The 16,077-nt window shown below is 37.1% G+C and overlaps 1 protein-coding gene across 6 annotated transcripts; it reads right to left on the bottom strand.

The window, feature by feature from the left end:
- Window positions 1–6,006: 6,006 nt before the first annotated feature.
- On the bottom strand, window positions 6,007–15,219 carry LOC120075053 (protoporphyrinogen oxidase 2). Of its 6 annotated transcripts, none has more exons than XM_039028204.1 (19): window positions 15,081–15,219; window positions 14,739–14,778; window positions 13,717–13,852; window positions 13,528–13,593; window positions 13,363–13,413; window positions 13,197–13,253; window positions 11,927–12,003; window positions 11,774–11,810; window positions 11,361–11,426; window positions 11,022–11,062; window positions 10,321–10,453; window positions 9,968–10,138; window positions 9,339–9,413; window positions 8,542–8,665; window positions 8,356–8,464; window positions 8,112–8,186; window positions 7,880–7,986; window positions 6,814–6,973; window positions 6,007–6,275 (listed from the first exon to the last, which is right to left on the bottom strand). In XM_039028204.1, exons 1-18 carry the CDS (start codon window positions 15,109–15,111, stop codon window positions 6,834–6,836), a joined length of 1,536 nt encoding a protein of 511 aa, XP_038884132.1. In that variant the 5' UTR covers window positions 15,112–15,219; the 3' UTR covers window positions 6,007–6,275; window positions 6,814–6,833. The 6 variants fall into 6 exon arrangements, 5 of the variants coding, with proteins under 5 accessions (XP_038884132.1, XP_038884133.1, XP_038884134.1 ...); XM_039028205.1 differs by having other exon boundaries at window positions 14,965–15,105; XM_039028206.1 differs by having other exon boundaries at window positions 6,010–6,275; window positions 13,717–14,442; window positions 15,081–15,181.
- Window positions 15,220–16,077: the final 858 nt, after the last annotated feature.

The following is a 16,077-nucleotide window of genomic DNA, read 5'->3' as shown; positions in this document are numbered from 1 at the left end:
AATTGTGAGAAATGAAACACTAACTCATAGATAACAATATTTTTTTTTAATCCAATGTTACATGCATATTAGTCTTAGAATAGTGATTGAATTTGATTTTATGTGTACTAAAAAAAAAAAAAGTACGATTTTAGGATTATTTTCAAATATAGAAAAATGAACCAAAATATTTATAAATATAATACAAAATAGTAGTCTATTGCAATCTTTTGCAAAAAGACTATTTTGCTATTATTTGTAAATATTTTAAACAATTTTACCATTTAAAATAATTTTTCATGATTTTTATACCTCAATAATAAGCCTTTTTAACTCAACATACCCAAGCTGTCAACAAACATGTCCATTGTCTTTCAACGTTTTAATAGAAAATTATCTGGCAGTTTTAGGGAATTATCTCGAAATTTAAGGTTAAAATGAAAAGTTTCAAAATCTTGAAAGCGTAAATGAACATATTAAAAAAATTTCATACATTTGATATAATTTAACCTAAAATTAAAAGAGAGAGCTTTCAATAGACATTGATGATAGAATAAGTAATTGTCAGAATCGAAATTCAATAATTAAACGCAAAAATCTACCAAACTTATGATCTCTTTGACTGTGACCACCATCGAATCAGATAGAAGACCTATTCAGCTACGTATGGTTAGATTGCCTATGCGTAGCTTACATTGTGGATGAGTTAAATGCCTTCAAATAATTAACAAAGCTTCTCTTCTATTACTACCCATTTTTAAAAATTTTGTTCCTTCTGAGCCTAGGTTACTGGACTAGGTCCGAACATGGCTATAAATAAGCATCACCATATACCAAAGATAATAAATATCTCAATTTGTTTATCCAACGACTACTCTATGAATTGAATTTCATTGTCTTGTCCACGAAATTGTGTTTAGATTAACGATAACTCAAGTTTCTTGAGCATTATATGGAACGAAAGACATTTAAACTTATCATCTATAAAAGGAGACATTAATATTTAACCACTTGATCATTTGAACTATATTCGTTTTAAGCTACCTCGCAGTTAAATTAGCTTCTTTTTTTCCTCCCTTCTTCCACTTTGAGCTATACCAAGGAGAATTGCGATACTCTTTAGCTCGTTCATACATTTTCACTTATTTTAAACAAATCCCTATGAAATGCTTTCAAATTAAGAAAGCATATGGCCGAATATTGTGCGCATTGTGCCAAAAAAGATTAAAAAGATAATAAAAGGAAGAAAAAAAAATACTAGCTATACCAATCTTTTGTGTAACCCATACAAATAGAAATTATATTTCTTTAGAAGAAGAAACTTATTCTACTTGAAGATGAAAATGTACCTCTTACTTCCAAATCATGAGTTTGGAGAGATTATAGTGTCACGGATCAAAGATTGTGACATGCGTGGTGAGACATGAGTGGACTGGCTAGTCCCAAGATACGTTCACTGGGGCATGTGGGATAGCGAACAAGCAGAGTATATGCCATAATATTCCAGAGTGACTATGATGGATGGGCATAATGCCTTAGCACCACATTGGTCGGGAGTTATTCCCACTTCCTTGATGAGCCCATGGGAGGGCAAAACCAATCCATCTCGAGGGTAATATAGAAGGCTTACCTCGGCCTGGGGCTACCAAGGTGTTGTACGGGAAATGTTGCATGCGCAAGAACTCTAACCCCGTGATAGAGTGGTATCAGAGCCGGCATGTGGTCACACACATAATGCTCGCCAAGCGCTCCATCTTGTAGGGGAGTCTATGAATGGTTATGCAGATGAGGAAGTGCACTTGGGCAACGCACGCTGCTCTCACCTTGGGAGATGGGTGTTTGTCGAGTATGGATCTTCCCTGGAGAAAAAGACCTTTGTTGGAGTATGTAGGGAGCAGTTGCACCACATGACGATCCTAGGGGCGAGTTCACACTCCTCCACGCAACGAGGACGTTATGAAATCGAGTGGGAGAGAGTGTCATAGATCAAAGATCATGACATGCATGGCGAGACATGAGTGGGCTGACTAGTCCCAAGATATGCTCATTGGGGCAAGCAGGATAGTGAACAAGCGGAGTACGTGTCATAGGCATATGTCTATTCTAGAGTGACTATGATGGATGGGCATATTGCCTTAGCATCACACCGGTTGGGATCTATTCTCGCTCCCCTAATGAGCCCATAGGAGGGCGAAACCAGTCCATCTCGAGGGTAATATAGAAAGCTTATCTCGACCTAGGGCAACCGAGGTGCCGCATAGGAAATGTCGCGTGCGCAAAAACTCTAACCCCATGACAGAGGAAGGACACTACTCCCCAACCGAGTAACAAGTGGAGGGGTCAATCACCTGGGAAGAAGTGAGAAACGCACCACATCCCAATGCTCAAAGTCTAAAGGCCCAGCAACGAGAAATCACATTGACACTCGTCTTGCTAGCCTTAAGCGCAACTTAGAGGATGTGAAGCTCATGGTTGGCCGGTTGAATGACAACTATGACGAACTAGTCTAAGAGAACGCTGAGATAACCTAGTTGTCAAAGAGATGGTCAAGACTCTCGGACAAGAATTCAGATCGGAGGTAAGTCTACTCTCCACTGAAGTAACTAATCTATGTAAGTTTGTGGAAAGGAAGATCCACGAGCTTCGTAAAGAAATAGATGATGTTTGAGAAAAATCTCGAGCTCATCGTAGCACTAATGTCACAATCGCTCTTTCGGAAGCTTCTCTTAGCGATTGTGCGGCACTTGTTCCCGCTCACGAACAAGTCAGCCAACTCAAATACGGACTGTCGGTGGCACACCGAGTGCCTCTCGCAACCTCCACCCCCGTTTTAGGGAAAACAGTTTTAGAAAACGGGTTTGGAGAAAAGGTTTTCGTAAGAAGTTTTTGTGAGTGTGAATAAAGAAAGAAAGATTGTAGTAGACTAGAAAGCAATAAGCAACAACAACAGCTTTATAGAGTACTACTCCGGGTATGAGGAAGTGATGGTTAGTCTTATCCCTGTCTCTTATACACATCTAGATGTGTATAAGAGACAGGTGTACGAGGAAGTGATGGTTAGTCTTATCCCCATATAGTGCATTCTGAACAAAAAGCCAACTGGCTCCCTTGCATATGCAAAAGGGCGAGTGGTCACTTACAATGAAAATGTAAAGAAAGCAAGCTAACTAAGCTAATACAATACAAGATATGAAAGTATGTTAGAAGGGGGTTGGATCGGGCATGCGGCCATGGGCAACAGGCCCTGGACAAGCATGACCGTGACAACTAGCACCCCCGCCTCTACTAGTACTCCATCCGCTACGTACTCTACCACGAGCATTAAAGTCCCGAAGCTGGATATGTTTGGCACAAGAAATGTCACGATGGTGGAAAACTTCTTATTTGGCTTTAAACAATATTTTAAGGCCTCAGGCATGTTCAATGATGACGCCTGCATCAACCATGCTCCAACATTCTTATGAGATGCAGCTCAGCTTTGGTGGCAAAGAAAACACGCTAAATGGGAGTGAGACCTCTGTGCATCAACACTTGGGAGCAATTTAAGGCCAAGCTTCGTAGACACTTTGTCCCTCATAATGCCGAGATGGAGATTCGAGATAAGCTTAGACGATTGCGACAAACCGGGACCATCCCCGAGTATATCAAGGAGTTCATGACTCTCATTCGGATAAGGATGCCCTTTTCTAATTCAAGGATGGACTTTAAGGATTGAGCAAAAGATAGAGCTCGACAAGCGCAATGTCAAGATGCTGAATGATGTCATTGCTGCTATCGGGTTACTCACATATTACTCTACCCAAAAGGGAAAGAAGTCCATTCCTTGAAGCCAAGATGAGGAAAGACCCAAGTCAAAGAAAGATTTCACTAGGAAGGATGCCGAGAACTCAAAAACTTCGAATGGCAAAAAGAGGAGAGGTTTGTTCACAAGTGAAAATGGGTCTCTCAAACACTAGAAACCTAAGCCATGTTTTATTTGCGATGGGCCATATTGGATGAGGGATTGTCCAAGTAAAAAGGCTCTAAGTTCGCTCGTGACACAACAACGGGATGAAGAGGAGAAAGTTGATGAGTCCAGAGCATACATGGGTTCATTGCAACACATAACGGCCATCTTTGAGGCCCGACCTACCGAGAAGGTTGGAAACAAGTGCCTCCTTTATGCGGACGCTACAATAAATGGGAAAGAGGCAACCTTAATGCTAGACTCGAGAGCAACGCACAACTTTATGGATGTGCAAGAAGCTCAAAGACTTGGCCTAAGATACACGAAGGACGAGACCGTGATCAAAGTCGTTAACTTGGGAGCCAAGCCCGCTAAAGGAATAGCTTGGAGAGTAAGAACCAGAATTAGTGAATGGCAAGGTAGACTTCACCATTGTGCCTACAAATGATTTCAAGACAGTACTTGGTTTAGCCTTGTTTAGGAAAGTCGATGCCTTTATAGTACCATTTTGAAGTACCCTGATGGTGCTAAAAAATCACAATATTCATATGATCCCCCTAAAAAGCATGGAGAAAAACGAGCCACGTGTGATGACCGCCATGCAAGTGATGAAGGGATCTGTGACAAAGAGAAGGCACCACAAGAGAAAAAGCACAATGAAGGCGTTGAGAAATCCAATGAGGGAGGGTGTCACACCCCCACAAAAATGGCTCTTCAAATCGTGCTAATAAACAACCCAACTCCTTTAACACAATCAAGGAGAAGTCAAAATCCATCAAATGGCATCCCCAAGTCGCCATGCACGACAGACTCGTGCGCCCATGTCCCAGGCGCACGCCCGTCACGGATGCCTAAGACGTCCGCATGTCCTGGCAGAGGCATGTGAGGGCATGCCAAGGCAGATGCCCACGCCAGCGGCCTATCGAGCATCCATGCACGCAGCCATCCGCACAGACATGCGCAAGACCAAGCACACTGCCTGCAGGTGGCCAAGCGTGCGCACACACCCCAAAGGCAGCCAGTACAAGGCAACGAAGGCCCAGGCAAACGCACATGCCCGAGCACGCGTGCACCCCTTAGGCACACGCTAAGGCACGAGCGAGTCTCTACACGCACACCCACGATCCAGACCCCTCGAAAAGGTGCTGCAAGACACGCGACCATCCTAAACAGCTCCAAAAGCTTCTAGAAGACTCGAGACAAGGCCAGACTACTAGCCCACAGTCTAAACAGCTCTAGACAGCCCTAGAAGGCACTAGATAGTGCTAGAGTGTGTGGGAAAAGGCCTAGACACGTCTGGAATGCCCCACGCGCTTCTGGAAGCCTCTAGAAGGCCCTAGAACGTGCTAGACTATTCATGACAAGGCCAAGACCCTACTATGTCAGATCATGTACTAGAATGTACTAGAGAGGGCTAAGGTGGTCTAGATAGGTCTAGAATGTTCCATGTAATGCTTGAATGTACTGAGAGGAATTGAAAAGCCTCTAAAGGAGTCATAACCAACCCTCTAAGGTCAGTTTAAGGCCCCTAAGGTCGATGGGGCTTGCCCATAAATAGCCCAAGAGGGCTTATTTGTAAAGCAATCTTGAACAAATCCAACAAAGCTCTCATTCACTCAAATTTTTAGTTCTACTTGCCCACTCACTCTTCAACCTCCCGAGCTCTCTAGTGTCTTTGATAGACCAAAGCTCAAGAGCACTCAAGTGGCACACATTCGGTTAGCACAACAACTAACCACGTGACAATAAGCTTTAAACACTTGCCCTACATGACATCCAAAAGTAGACACAAGTACAAGTAGTCAGGCTTACGTCTTTGAAGTGGCACAATGCAAAAGCAAGTCCAATTTCCACTCCCAAAGTGGCGTTGGGATAGCTCAATATAATTAACAACAGAAGTGGAATATCCAATTACTTGATTGGTTGGGTGAATAGGATCCAACCACAGAAGGGTGGATCCAGACTTTAACGTGGTTTCCTGCAGCGTTGATATAAACCAAGTTGAAACAGTAAAACACAGTACTTTTTTTAAAAGGTAGCAGCTAGCTGGTTGTGCTACTGCTTAAGCACGCAAGTGACGGTAGTTTCAAGAACATGCTCTTCAAATACGACAAAAGATGAAGAGCGTGTTGTTACTATTGTTCCAAACTTCAATATTTGTACATTGGAGGACAAATATATACTAATTTATTTTGTCTCTCTTTGCAGAATACAAGAATTACAATACAGCATACCATTCCAATAGATGGATCTTCATTGCAACTTGGAAGTTGATGTTAAGAGTCATACAACTAATAAGTGCAAAAGCAGATAACGGATGCTGATTCTTCCAACAGTTTCAGAGGAGTCCCTGCACGCCAACATAGGGGGAAAAGGATATTAAAAACAAATAAAAATGTTAAATTATAAATTTAGTCTCTAAACTTGCAAATTTTTTAAAAATTGATAGATCTATTAGAAACAAAATTGAAAGTGAATGATTTTATTAGACAGAAAATTCAAATTTATATATAATAGATCAATTTATTTTTAATAATTTTGAATTAGTCAGAGATCCATTAGGTACAAAATTAAAAGTTTAGAGCCTTTTTAAACACAAAACTGAAAGTTAAAGAAACTATTAGATACTTTTGAAAATTTGGATACTAAATAAACACAAAACTCAAAGTTTAGGGAATAGACTTGTAATTTAACCAAAAGGAGAAACAAACAAAGCAAAACTAGGCCTTGGCTTTTCATTTGTTTAAATTAATGACACTATCAAATCTAAAACTTTACCCCTGCCCACCCAAAAGGGCCACAGGCTACCGTGGGAAAGTAAAACTGATTGCATCCCTTCGATTCTTGGAAAATGTAAGGTGCCAGGAGAAAAGGGTAAAGTCATTTACTGTGTAATAAGGTTGCACTTCTACTTTTCCGATTTTTGTTGTTGTTCAGCGCATGACTGGTCGTGGTCAGTAGAAGATTCCAGGTAAGAAATTACAAGATCAGCAGCTTTGCATCCGGAGGCTATAGATTTGCCAACAGACAAACCATCCCTGTGGTTACCTACAAGGTACGTGATTCATAAGGCTGAAAATCCATAACTCACAAGGCATTAGAAGTATGCAAGATTTAATGTGTGCACACATGCATGTAACGGTGCATGTCCCAATTGTTATCAAACGTGGAGGGACTACTAAATAACTGATACCACCATTGTTGGAGAGAATCAAAATATAATACTAATAATGAATATGCAGGGAAATACGTGGCAACTGCCAGAATGAAATCGTCCATATTATTAACGATAGGAAAATTGAAAGTAACAAACAGTAAGCATACGCACATCAAATCACATCATAGGATTTTTACATTTTGCTTAGGTTCCAAATATGTAGGAAGTTAGTTGTAATGTAAGTAAAATTTTAAAATTTAAAAAAAAAAAAAAAACGAAAAAGTAAAAACTGATAAGGGGAATGACAAAAAGTTGGTCTAATATGATTTAAGAAAGAAAGTTCAATAATTATATTAACCTTAAACTTACCAGCTTTTATCAGAGAAAATTAGCTTAAATTTTTTAAACTGGTAATTATTTAAAACAATATCAAAAAGGAGATTCTAAATTTGAATCTTCATATGCTTCTTCTATTGAAAGGGAAACAAAATTGGATCTTCATATTATTATCATTTTCACCTTATATAATAGTACTACACCCCGTGTTAAACATTGTAAATCAAAATAATCAAAACTATATAAGGAAAACTAATCATCAAATCCAAATATAAGAGGGTGCACAAAAAATAACTTTAAAAAAAGTAAATTTCACTCTAACTTACAAGTTTTAAGGATTAACAGTTACTTAACAATCTCAAAGTCTAATTCTAATTCAGAACACTAAAAACGCAAAAAACAAAAGAAGAAGAAGAAGAAGAAGAAGAAAATTCTACAGATTCTGGATGACCTGTAGTTACCTGCATAAAAGAAGCCAGGAAGATTTTTTTCCATTGTTTCAATTGCCTTCACAACTGAATCATAGTTACGCCCATATAAGGGAAATGCTTTGCTCCAATAGAAATGGCTGTCATTATACATATAATAAGCCAGAAGAAAATGTGAACACACGTGAAAGTTCTTGACATATCTATTTATTATCAAAACCATTAGAAGTGATAAGATGAAAATTGATTGATAAAGTTCGTGTACTTGACAAAAGTGGGCTCCCCTTCAACTCCCAACAGCTGTCTCAGATCCGTTGTAACAATTTGCTTCAACTCGTCTCTGGAAAGCAAGAGAAGGAAAGGTTATTTGCAATTTGCAAGAATAAAACAGTAATAATAAGAAAAAAAAACAAAAAAATCAAACTGTTGAATTAAATAATGGCAGCAAGAAAATTTTTGTTTGTATGTTTGTTTGTATAATAATGAAGACCAAGAAGAGCTCTCCTAACGTTGATGACTTTGCAAGCTCCCTGTTTCGACTCCCTCCAATAAAAGTAGTATACAGATACTCATCATTTGATGTACGATTTGGAAACATCATGGAGGAAAAGAGTGTGCCTGTAGAGTAGAATTACTCATCTGTTTCGAGGAACAATGTAAGTTTTCAGTAATCCAAAAGAACAAATAAATATTACCAAGGGTTCTTAAACCATTTTGTTGTTCTAAGGAAGGTACAAGAACTCCAAATCCCTCCAGTGGTCGCTTAACACTCTCCTTTCTGAAGGTAGTTATCATGACCGATAAAGGCATGTAAGCCACCTGTAATAAAAACAGTGAAGTCTACTTCAGCTACCCTTGAACAAAGAATGTCAATTATACAATTTTCCTCACCAATTTTTATGATTATCCAACATCTGTACAAGAACTAAGACAGACGAAATCTTACTAAGACTGCTTTGTGGTTTTAGTACACCCCAGTACTTTGTGTACCAAAGGAAGAAAGGGAAAAGTCGTGAGGGAAGTTCAGGTGTTTAAACTCTGTGGGAATGGGAGTGTGATGCAAATGAGGGGGAATTCAGTTAGGAAGAACGCAAGAATGATGTCATAAACATCCATCTAACTGTTGCCTGTAGTGAAACATTGAGAATAGAATTTGGGCAAGAATTTATGCATGCATTGGTTTAAATGTTACAAGCAACCATCCAAACTATTTGTTCAGAGTATATACATAAGTACAGAGGTGGTTGAAGAGTTCTTCATAAATTCTGAAGATTATATACAACAGAAGAGCAAGTCTAAGTTGGACAAGAGCTTCACCACTTAAACGAAAATAAAAGAATTATTCAGACTGTAATCTCTATCTGGCGGGTCATAATTTTTATTTGTATAAACATTTATAAACAAGCATACCATGTAACCCAAAGAAAAATTATGTTCTCCAAGAACTAATAATAGCATATTGATCTTCTTTTTGTAAATCAGTGCTTGTTACCTCGGGAAGAAAATTTAGCGGAAACGTAATTCCTCCTTTCATAAACTTCATTTCTCTGACACTGCAAACAGGAGCCTGGGATAAGACAGGCTCCAAGTCAGCTACATTATCGCTTCATTAACCAAAAGAGTCATTAGATGCCTCAACGTATTATTAATCAGCAGAACAAATACAAACTTAAAATAAGACGCTATAGAAAATAATAATCGATTGATAATAGTATTTAAATATTTGCCTCTACTCAAGATAAAGTTGGTAACTGATAATCAATTGATAATAGTATTAAAATATTTGCCTCTACACAAGATAAAGTTGGTAACTGAAACAAAAATAAATATAATTAATAATTAATAGTTAAAGTTGTCCCCATAGATGATCCCAGTCGACCCGATCCAAAATTTAAATTTCCTTTCAACAAGTGGTACCCAGTTTTAAACTTGAAATGCCCTTATATAGTCATAAAGATATGAGATTTGACATTCGTTTTGCTCATTTCTCTTCAATTAAGGGAAACTTACCACAGTACCTTCAGTAAAGGTCTTCTAACATACAGAGAATTGAGCAAATCAAACACATTAGTAAGCTAAGATACAGATAAAAAGAAAACAAAAATCTTCAGTGGGACTAACCGTCATGATAACAGCGTCGGCAATTAAATCCTTTGATTTCTGGTCCTTAGAATAAATGAGTGACCAATTTTGTGATGTGGACTTCCCAGCATTGTAAGATAATGACAAAACTTCTGATCTTAACTTAAGCACGTCTTCACCAAGCTCTTTGCTTAGTGTATCAGTGAGTGTCTGCCACAAGATAGATTAATCCAAACATTTAGTTTCAGAGGACACAATAATAATCCATGTAAAACAAGGGTTATTGACATCTGTCAAGAGATAAGTTAACAGAAAATGAACTCAACAGCAGTGAAACTAAATGAACCAATCCCATAAAAGAGGAAGATTAAAGAAAATGCCACAGAAGGTACCTGCATTCCATTCTGGAAGGAAAATGAACCACGATGAGGTTTCCTTTTTCTTGTAGTACCATTTCTCACTCCACCACTCTCCTTTTTGGTAGACAATTTTGAGAGGACTAATCCAGCTAAAATAGAACCAAACCTGAGGAAAGAGAAAGCTTACCGCAAACAAATCAACACATATTGTATAAAATGCATTACAATGTCATAAAGCAAGAGACTACTGCTAATTACAGTCAGTTAAATTTATAACAACCAAATCTTGAAAACTTGTATAATATTCAGACCAAAGATAGACATCGTATACAACTAGAAAGGCTAAAGCAATTCCAATTCTAGCAATTTTCATTTTCTAGATAACGAAACTGCTTGGTGCAGTGCAAATGAACTCTTTAGACCCAGATTACAGAACGTGTAGGAACCATCCATCAACACTCACTGATTACAATAGTAGTAGAAATGTTAGATTTCATCGATATGGAAATAGAGTTAAAAAGATATATTTTCCTGATACTCTTCCAATCCTTTTAAGTGCAAATACACATATCCGTGTTTACCGAAGAACTCTCAGAATGGCTTGATTGAAGCTCAATTAGAGCAGTAATAATTTAATGGATTATAAAGAAACATCTTAAACTTATTATTTAGGTTTCTAAAATCATAATAGGAATAAAGTAATTCAATGTGAAGATGATCTGTACCAATATTACCTTTTCTCTATATTCCACAGCTCCGGAAATGAATGACTCATCTATTAGATAAAGAAAAAAGCAAGCAGAACCAGTTTAGATGCAATAGGATAATAACAGATAAGCCCCTGCTTATAAGTTGATTGATGACAAATTTGCAGCATTTTAAACGCATAATTGAAAGCTCAACTCAACCCTGAGCATGACTTTTGTCAAATATGCAAACATAGTAGAACATTAACTTGAGTTTATCGACTTGTATGATTTTAGAAAAAACAATTTTTTTAAAAAAATAAAAATACAAGCATCCTTGTTTTATAACTAAAAACAAGAAACAGAAAACCAAATGCTAGTACTCACAGAAAGAGAGTCGGGATCTCCAGCACTTGTACCAGCAACAATAGGGTCAATTAAATAGTCAACAACCTTGAAATTCAGGACAAGTAGAGTAAAGAAGGCATTCCATATACAATAATCAATAACAAATATTCGTCAGAAATAATTGAATTATTAGGGCCCATTTGGCAAACAGTTTACTAAGAAAAAAGTTTTTAAATTTCCTTTTCAAACTAGGTTCAATGCTAACGATCATGTTAGTGTTATTGTGCACTTTGAAATAATTACTCAGACAGTTGTCATTTACATAGAAAGAATAACTTCAGTTATTCTAAAAATCAGTTCATTCATGAGAACACTCTAAAAGAAAACGGGAAAAAAAAAAGTCCAAATTCTTATTAAAAAAAATGAAGAAACCAACTAAAGCAGAAAAGTACCTCTTTTCCAAAATGGCGCTGAAAAAACCCGCCCACACTGTGGATAAAAACATTAGAAACCAGTGCTAAGATCACTTCCTCAAGAAGTTAGAACAAAAGAAGTGAAAATATTGGTGAAGTTAGTTTTGCAATCTAGAGAAATGAAGTCATCACCTTTCGTCAGTACCATCATCTGACACTCTAGATGAATTATACTTTTTCCACAAAAATGGCTCCAAAATGATCTGAAACTGCAGATGACAAGTGAATCATTAATATGGAGGAAATCTCGATAATTATGTGTTTGAGTTCCAATGCAATATTATTTGTACTATGAATTACAAGAACTCCCTACAGAGAGAACTCTAGTGAATTCGAGTATCCTGTCAATGCAGCCTGCGCCAATCAAATACCAGTTACACCCTTCGCCTCCCTCTCTCCTGCCAGGACTCTTTCATATGCATTTCAGTACCATCAAATTAACCACCAATCCACCCACCTATTGCCAGCTCATAACATTTTACAAATACATAGAACTCAAGACACAGGTGTACAACCTATAGAACAGATTTTGTTCAAGTAAGTTCATAACGCTTCATTAATACTAAATGCATAAAAAGTACTAAAGTATTCTCCATAGCTATGGCTACTTCCTTTAGGCTGATTCTTCAGTCTTCTTTCTTTGTGCATGAGTAAAACTCTCTATGGGCTTATCATCACTACCCTCCATGCTTACTTTGCAGTTCACACAAACTTAGGAGAAACCGAAAGAGAGATGAAATGGCAAGAGACTTCTAGCGTATAGAGACCACATGGAGAACTAAACAGAGGAATATTTTGATTTTACTGGATTACTCATCCTTTTTTCTTGTTCTCGTAAAGAAACCCTACAAAAAGAGTCCTAATCTTAACTACATAAACAGGCTCCAATTCGAAAGAATAAAACCAAGCCAAAAATTATAAAAGGGCTGAGAAACTTACCCCCACAAAGAGGTGTTAAATCTAACAACTTTTCAAACCTCCTCCATGATCTATAACCCCCTCAAAAAATCCCACTATTCCTCTTGACCTCACAACATGAGAAGGGGAAAAGCATGCCAAAAGACTATGTCCTTGTCCTGGAAGGAAGGATTCAAAAGAACCTCCTCCATCTTGAAGCAAGAATCTAAACGCCAAACAATGGTTCCACAAAGACAGGGCAAACTGGCAACCCCATATCCTTCTAAATTGATACAAATATTACAGGATCAAGGTGCCATGAGACCACAGAATAATGGCTTTCAAGAAGAAACGCCAGAAGACTCAAAATCAGGTGTCCGCACTCGTCTATCAAATACCAAACTTGTGTAAGTATTCATGCATTTGTAAAACATCAATTCGTTAGAAACAACTGTAACATGAATACTTGGCTGAATATGTCTCTAATGTCAGATAGTCAACAAACCTTTGATTTTGCAGAGAGAAAGTTGCTCTTGATCAATGCAATGGGATTTGTAGGCAGCTAATCTCAGTCGTGAAAACAAAACAGCATAAGAGAAAGACTAATAATGTAAAACAAAATTCATGATATACCTAAATCATTTATTAGAAGCACAAAAGCAAAGACTTACCAGTACCGGCACACCATTCCTCACTATATATCGTTTATTTTGAGAAATTGGCTGGATGAGGGAAAATAATATATCTACTTAGATACACTCCACTCAGTGATTTCCATGCATATACAAACTGGAAAATTAAATTTAATCATACATAAAGAAAGAAATAACTATTACAAATTGTTGTTTCTCTCGAAGTCCAAGATCATCAAGTAAGCACTGGACCTCAGGTTCACTTTCAGTCTACATAGGCTCAAGAAAATAGTTCAGCTAATTCAGGGGCAGAATATTTGAGATGGTTCAAAAAATTGAAGATAATCCCTAATGAAGAAAAATGTGAGTCAAATTATTGTCAAGGAAGCTTGCCATTGTATTGGCTCCTTCATCCCAGATAAGTCCATTGTATGACACACTTCTTAACTTTCCTCCAGCTCTTTGATCCGCTTCAAGCACCGTAACATTGAAACCATGTGATTTCAATTTGTAGGCTGCAGCAAGCCCACTTAACCATAATACATACAAAAGCAAAGTCAGCCTCACTGGAGGATACTGAGTTTACGCTGGTCAAAGAAATGATCAAATTACGGATATTTTTATAAGAGAAGAGGCAATATTGTTAGCAAAGAACACAGCAATGAAATCACGTGAGAGCTTTCAGGAGTTTTTAGAAGTACTGATAAGTGATATCCTTATCTCCTCCGAAGCCCTCTCTATCCCTGAAAGTTCTTTGGTTTGTTTCAATCTAGATGTGTCATAGGAAAGCTCTAGTTGCACAATTCTAGAGGATCTTAGCTTTGTCTTTCAACCACCTGCTGTGAGAGCTTCAAGCAACCACTCATCAATACTTTTTGGTAAGCAAAGAGACAAGCAAAAAGAGCAAAAAATAAAGAGCACTAATGAAGAGATTATCAAGGGTTTCTCCATCTAGTTGCGCAATTCTAAAGGACTTTAGCTTTGTAGCCTAGTCAACACTTGGCACCCTGCGGGATAATCCATTTAATGGACGCTCAGTCTCCAATGGTGCTATAACTTCTCTCAATTCATGCATCATTTATCGTGTGTAGACCAGTTTTCTTTTCGCCAACAAAAGTACTGGTCAGGGGAAAGGAGAATAAATTTGAATTTGAAACCATAACTAAAAACCAAAGCCTGTATTGTGAATGAAAAATACTAATCCAAAAAAAACCAAGCAAAGACAAGTAGACAACATTATAACTTAAATTAAACTAAATCATCACAAACATGAATGCAATTAAATTATCGAATTTCATTACCACAACTCAAAAATTAGTACATAGACTTCATTTCTGTGCCTCATCACTACAATAACAACACCGCCGTATAAGCAGAAGCTAGAAAACTCTAGGATATGGGAGATAACAACATACCTAACACCAGCGCCAACAATAGCCACCTTTTTTCTGGAGGCTACAAAATCGAAGAAGATGCCAATAATTAAGCTATATCAAGCAAAATTTAGCTCGAAAAGAAAAGCATGATCTACATATCTACGGAAACGGCTAACAATGTGTTTACAAAATTTGTTAAAGATGATTCGAGGAGCAATGGAAAACTACTTCAGACTCGTATAGCAAGAAAGTTGCTGATAGTTACATCGTGAAGACTTCATAGTACAATCCAATTACAGAATGACGATAACTAAAAAGTTGATTAGTTTCTCGATGATCAATGCTATCAAAGTGAGAATGTGTTTAGAGAGAGAGAGAGACTTCGCTGGTCTTCTTTGGCTGGCGAGGCCATTTCTGTGTAGCTTGGACCTTGGTTAAGCTAATTACTCTGTCAAAGTTCTTCAGAATCCTCCATGGAAAACTTGGGAAAAAGATAAACTGTATAGAACACAGGAAATGCCGCCGGTTTCTTTTGAATGGGCCGTTATATTTAATGGGCCATTGACGTCGATACTAATGGGCCTACACGGCTACACATGGATACAGACTCCGAATTCTCAGGCCCTTTCAAAAATTCACCATCCTAATATAATCTAAATCAATTTTAGTCTAAAACTTTTGTAAAAATAACAATTTAGCCCATACTCTTTGATATGTAACGATTTAGTCCTTAAATTTATTTTTATAAAAATTGAATTCCTATATTTTATTTTATAGCAATTTAGTCATTGTACTTAAAATTCGTAACAATTTAATCCCTATTGTAGAAATTAGTGTTAAAATTTAATAAAATTTCTTGCATAAATAAATCAATAAACTAACAAGAGACAAAATATTTTCATAAATACAAAGACTACATCGTAAAATAACAAAAATTGACATCTAGTTTTGTCTTTTTTACCTTGAGAACTAAATTGTTACAAATTTGAAAGCATGATGATTAAATTATTACATACTAAAGTTCAAGGACTGAATCGTTACAAGATTGAAAGTACGAGGACTAAATCGTTACAAATCAAAGTTTGGGGACTATAATTGTTATTTTCATGAAATGTTAAGGACCAAAAGTGTTTTTAACATTAAATTAATTTAATGATAATTAAAATTAGTTTTTTTCTTTTGGTGTATTGAATTGTAATAATCAAAGTGAGCCTAGTTGAAGTAACATAGTGTTTGTACTATTAACCTCTATGTTAGAGATTCAATTTTCCTACCCATATATTACTAAAAAAAAACATAAAAATGAACAAGGACCTCACAAATTGAGATCAATGCTGAATGAACAATCAGAGATAAAAAATAAAGACGGAAAAATTAC

The sequence above is a fragment of the Benincasa hispida genome, chromosome 4 (genome assembly GCF_009727055.1).
Source record: "Benincasa hispida cultivar B227 chromosome 4, ASM972705v1, whole genome shotgun sequence".
NCBI classification, from domain to species: Eukaryota; Viridiplantae; Streptophyta; class Magnoliopsida; order Cucurbitales; family Cucurbitaceae; genus Benincasa; species Benincasa hispida.
This window is presented reverse-complemented; position numbering and strand designations above follow the sequence as displayed.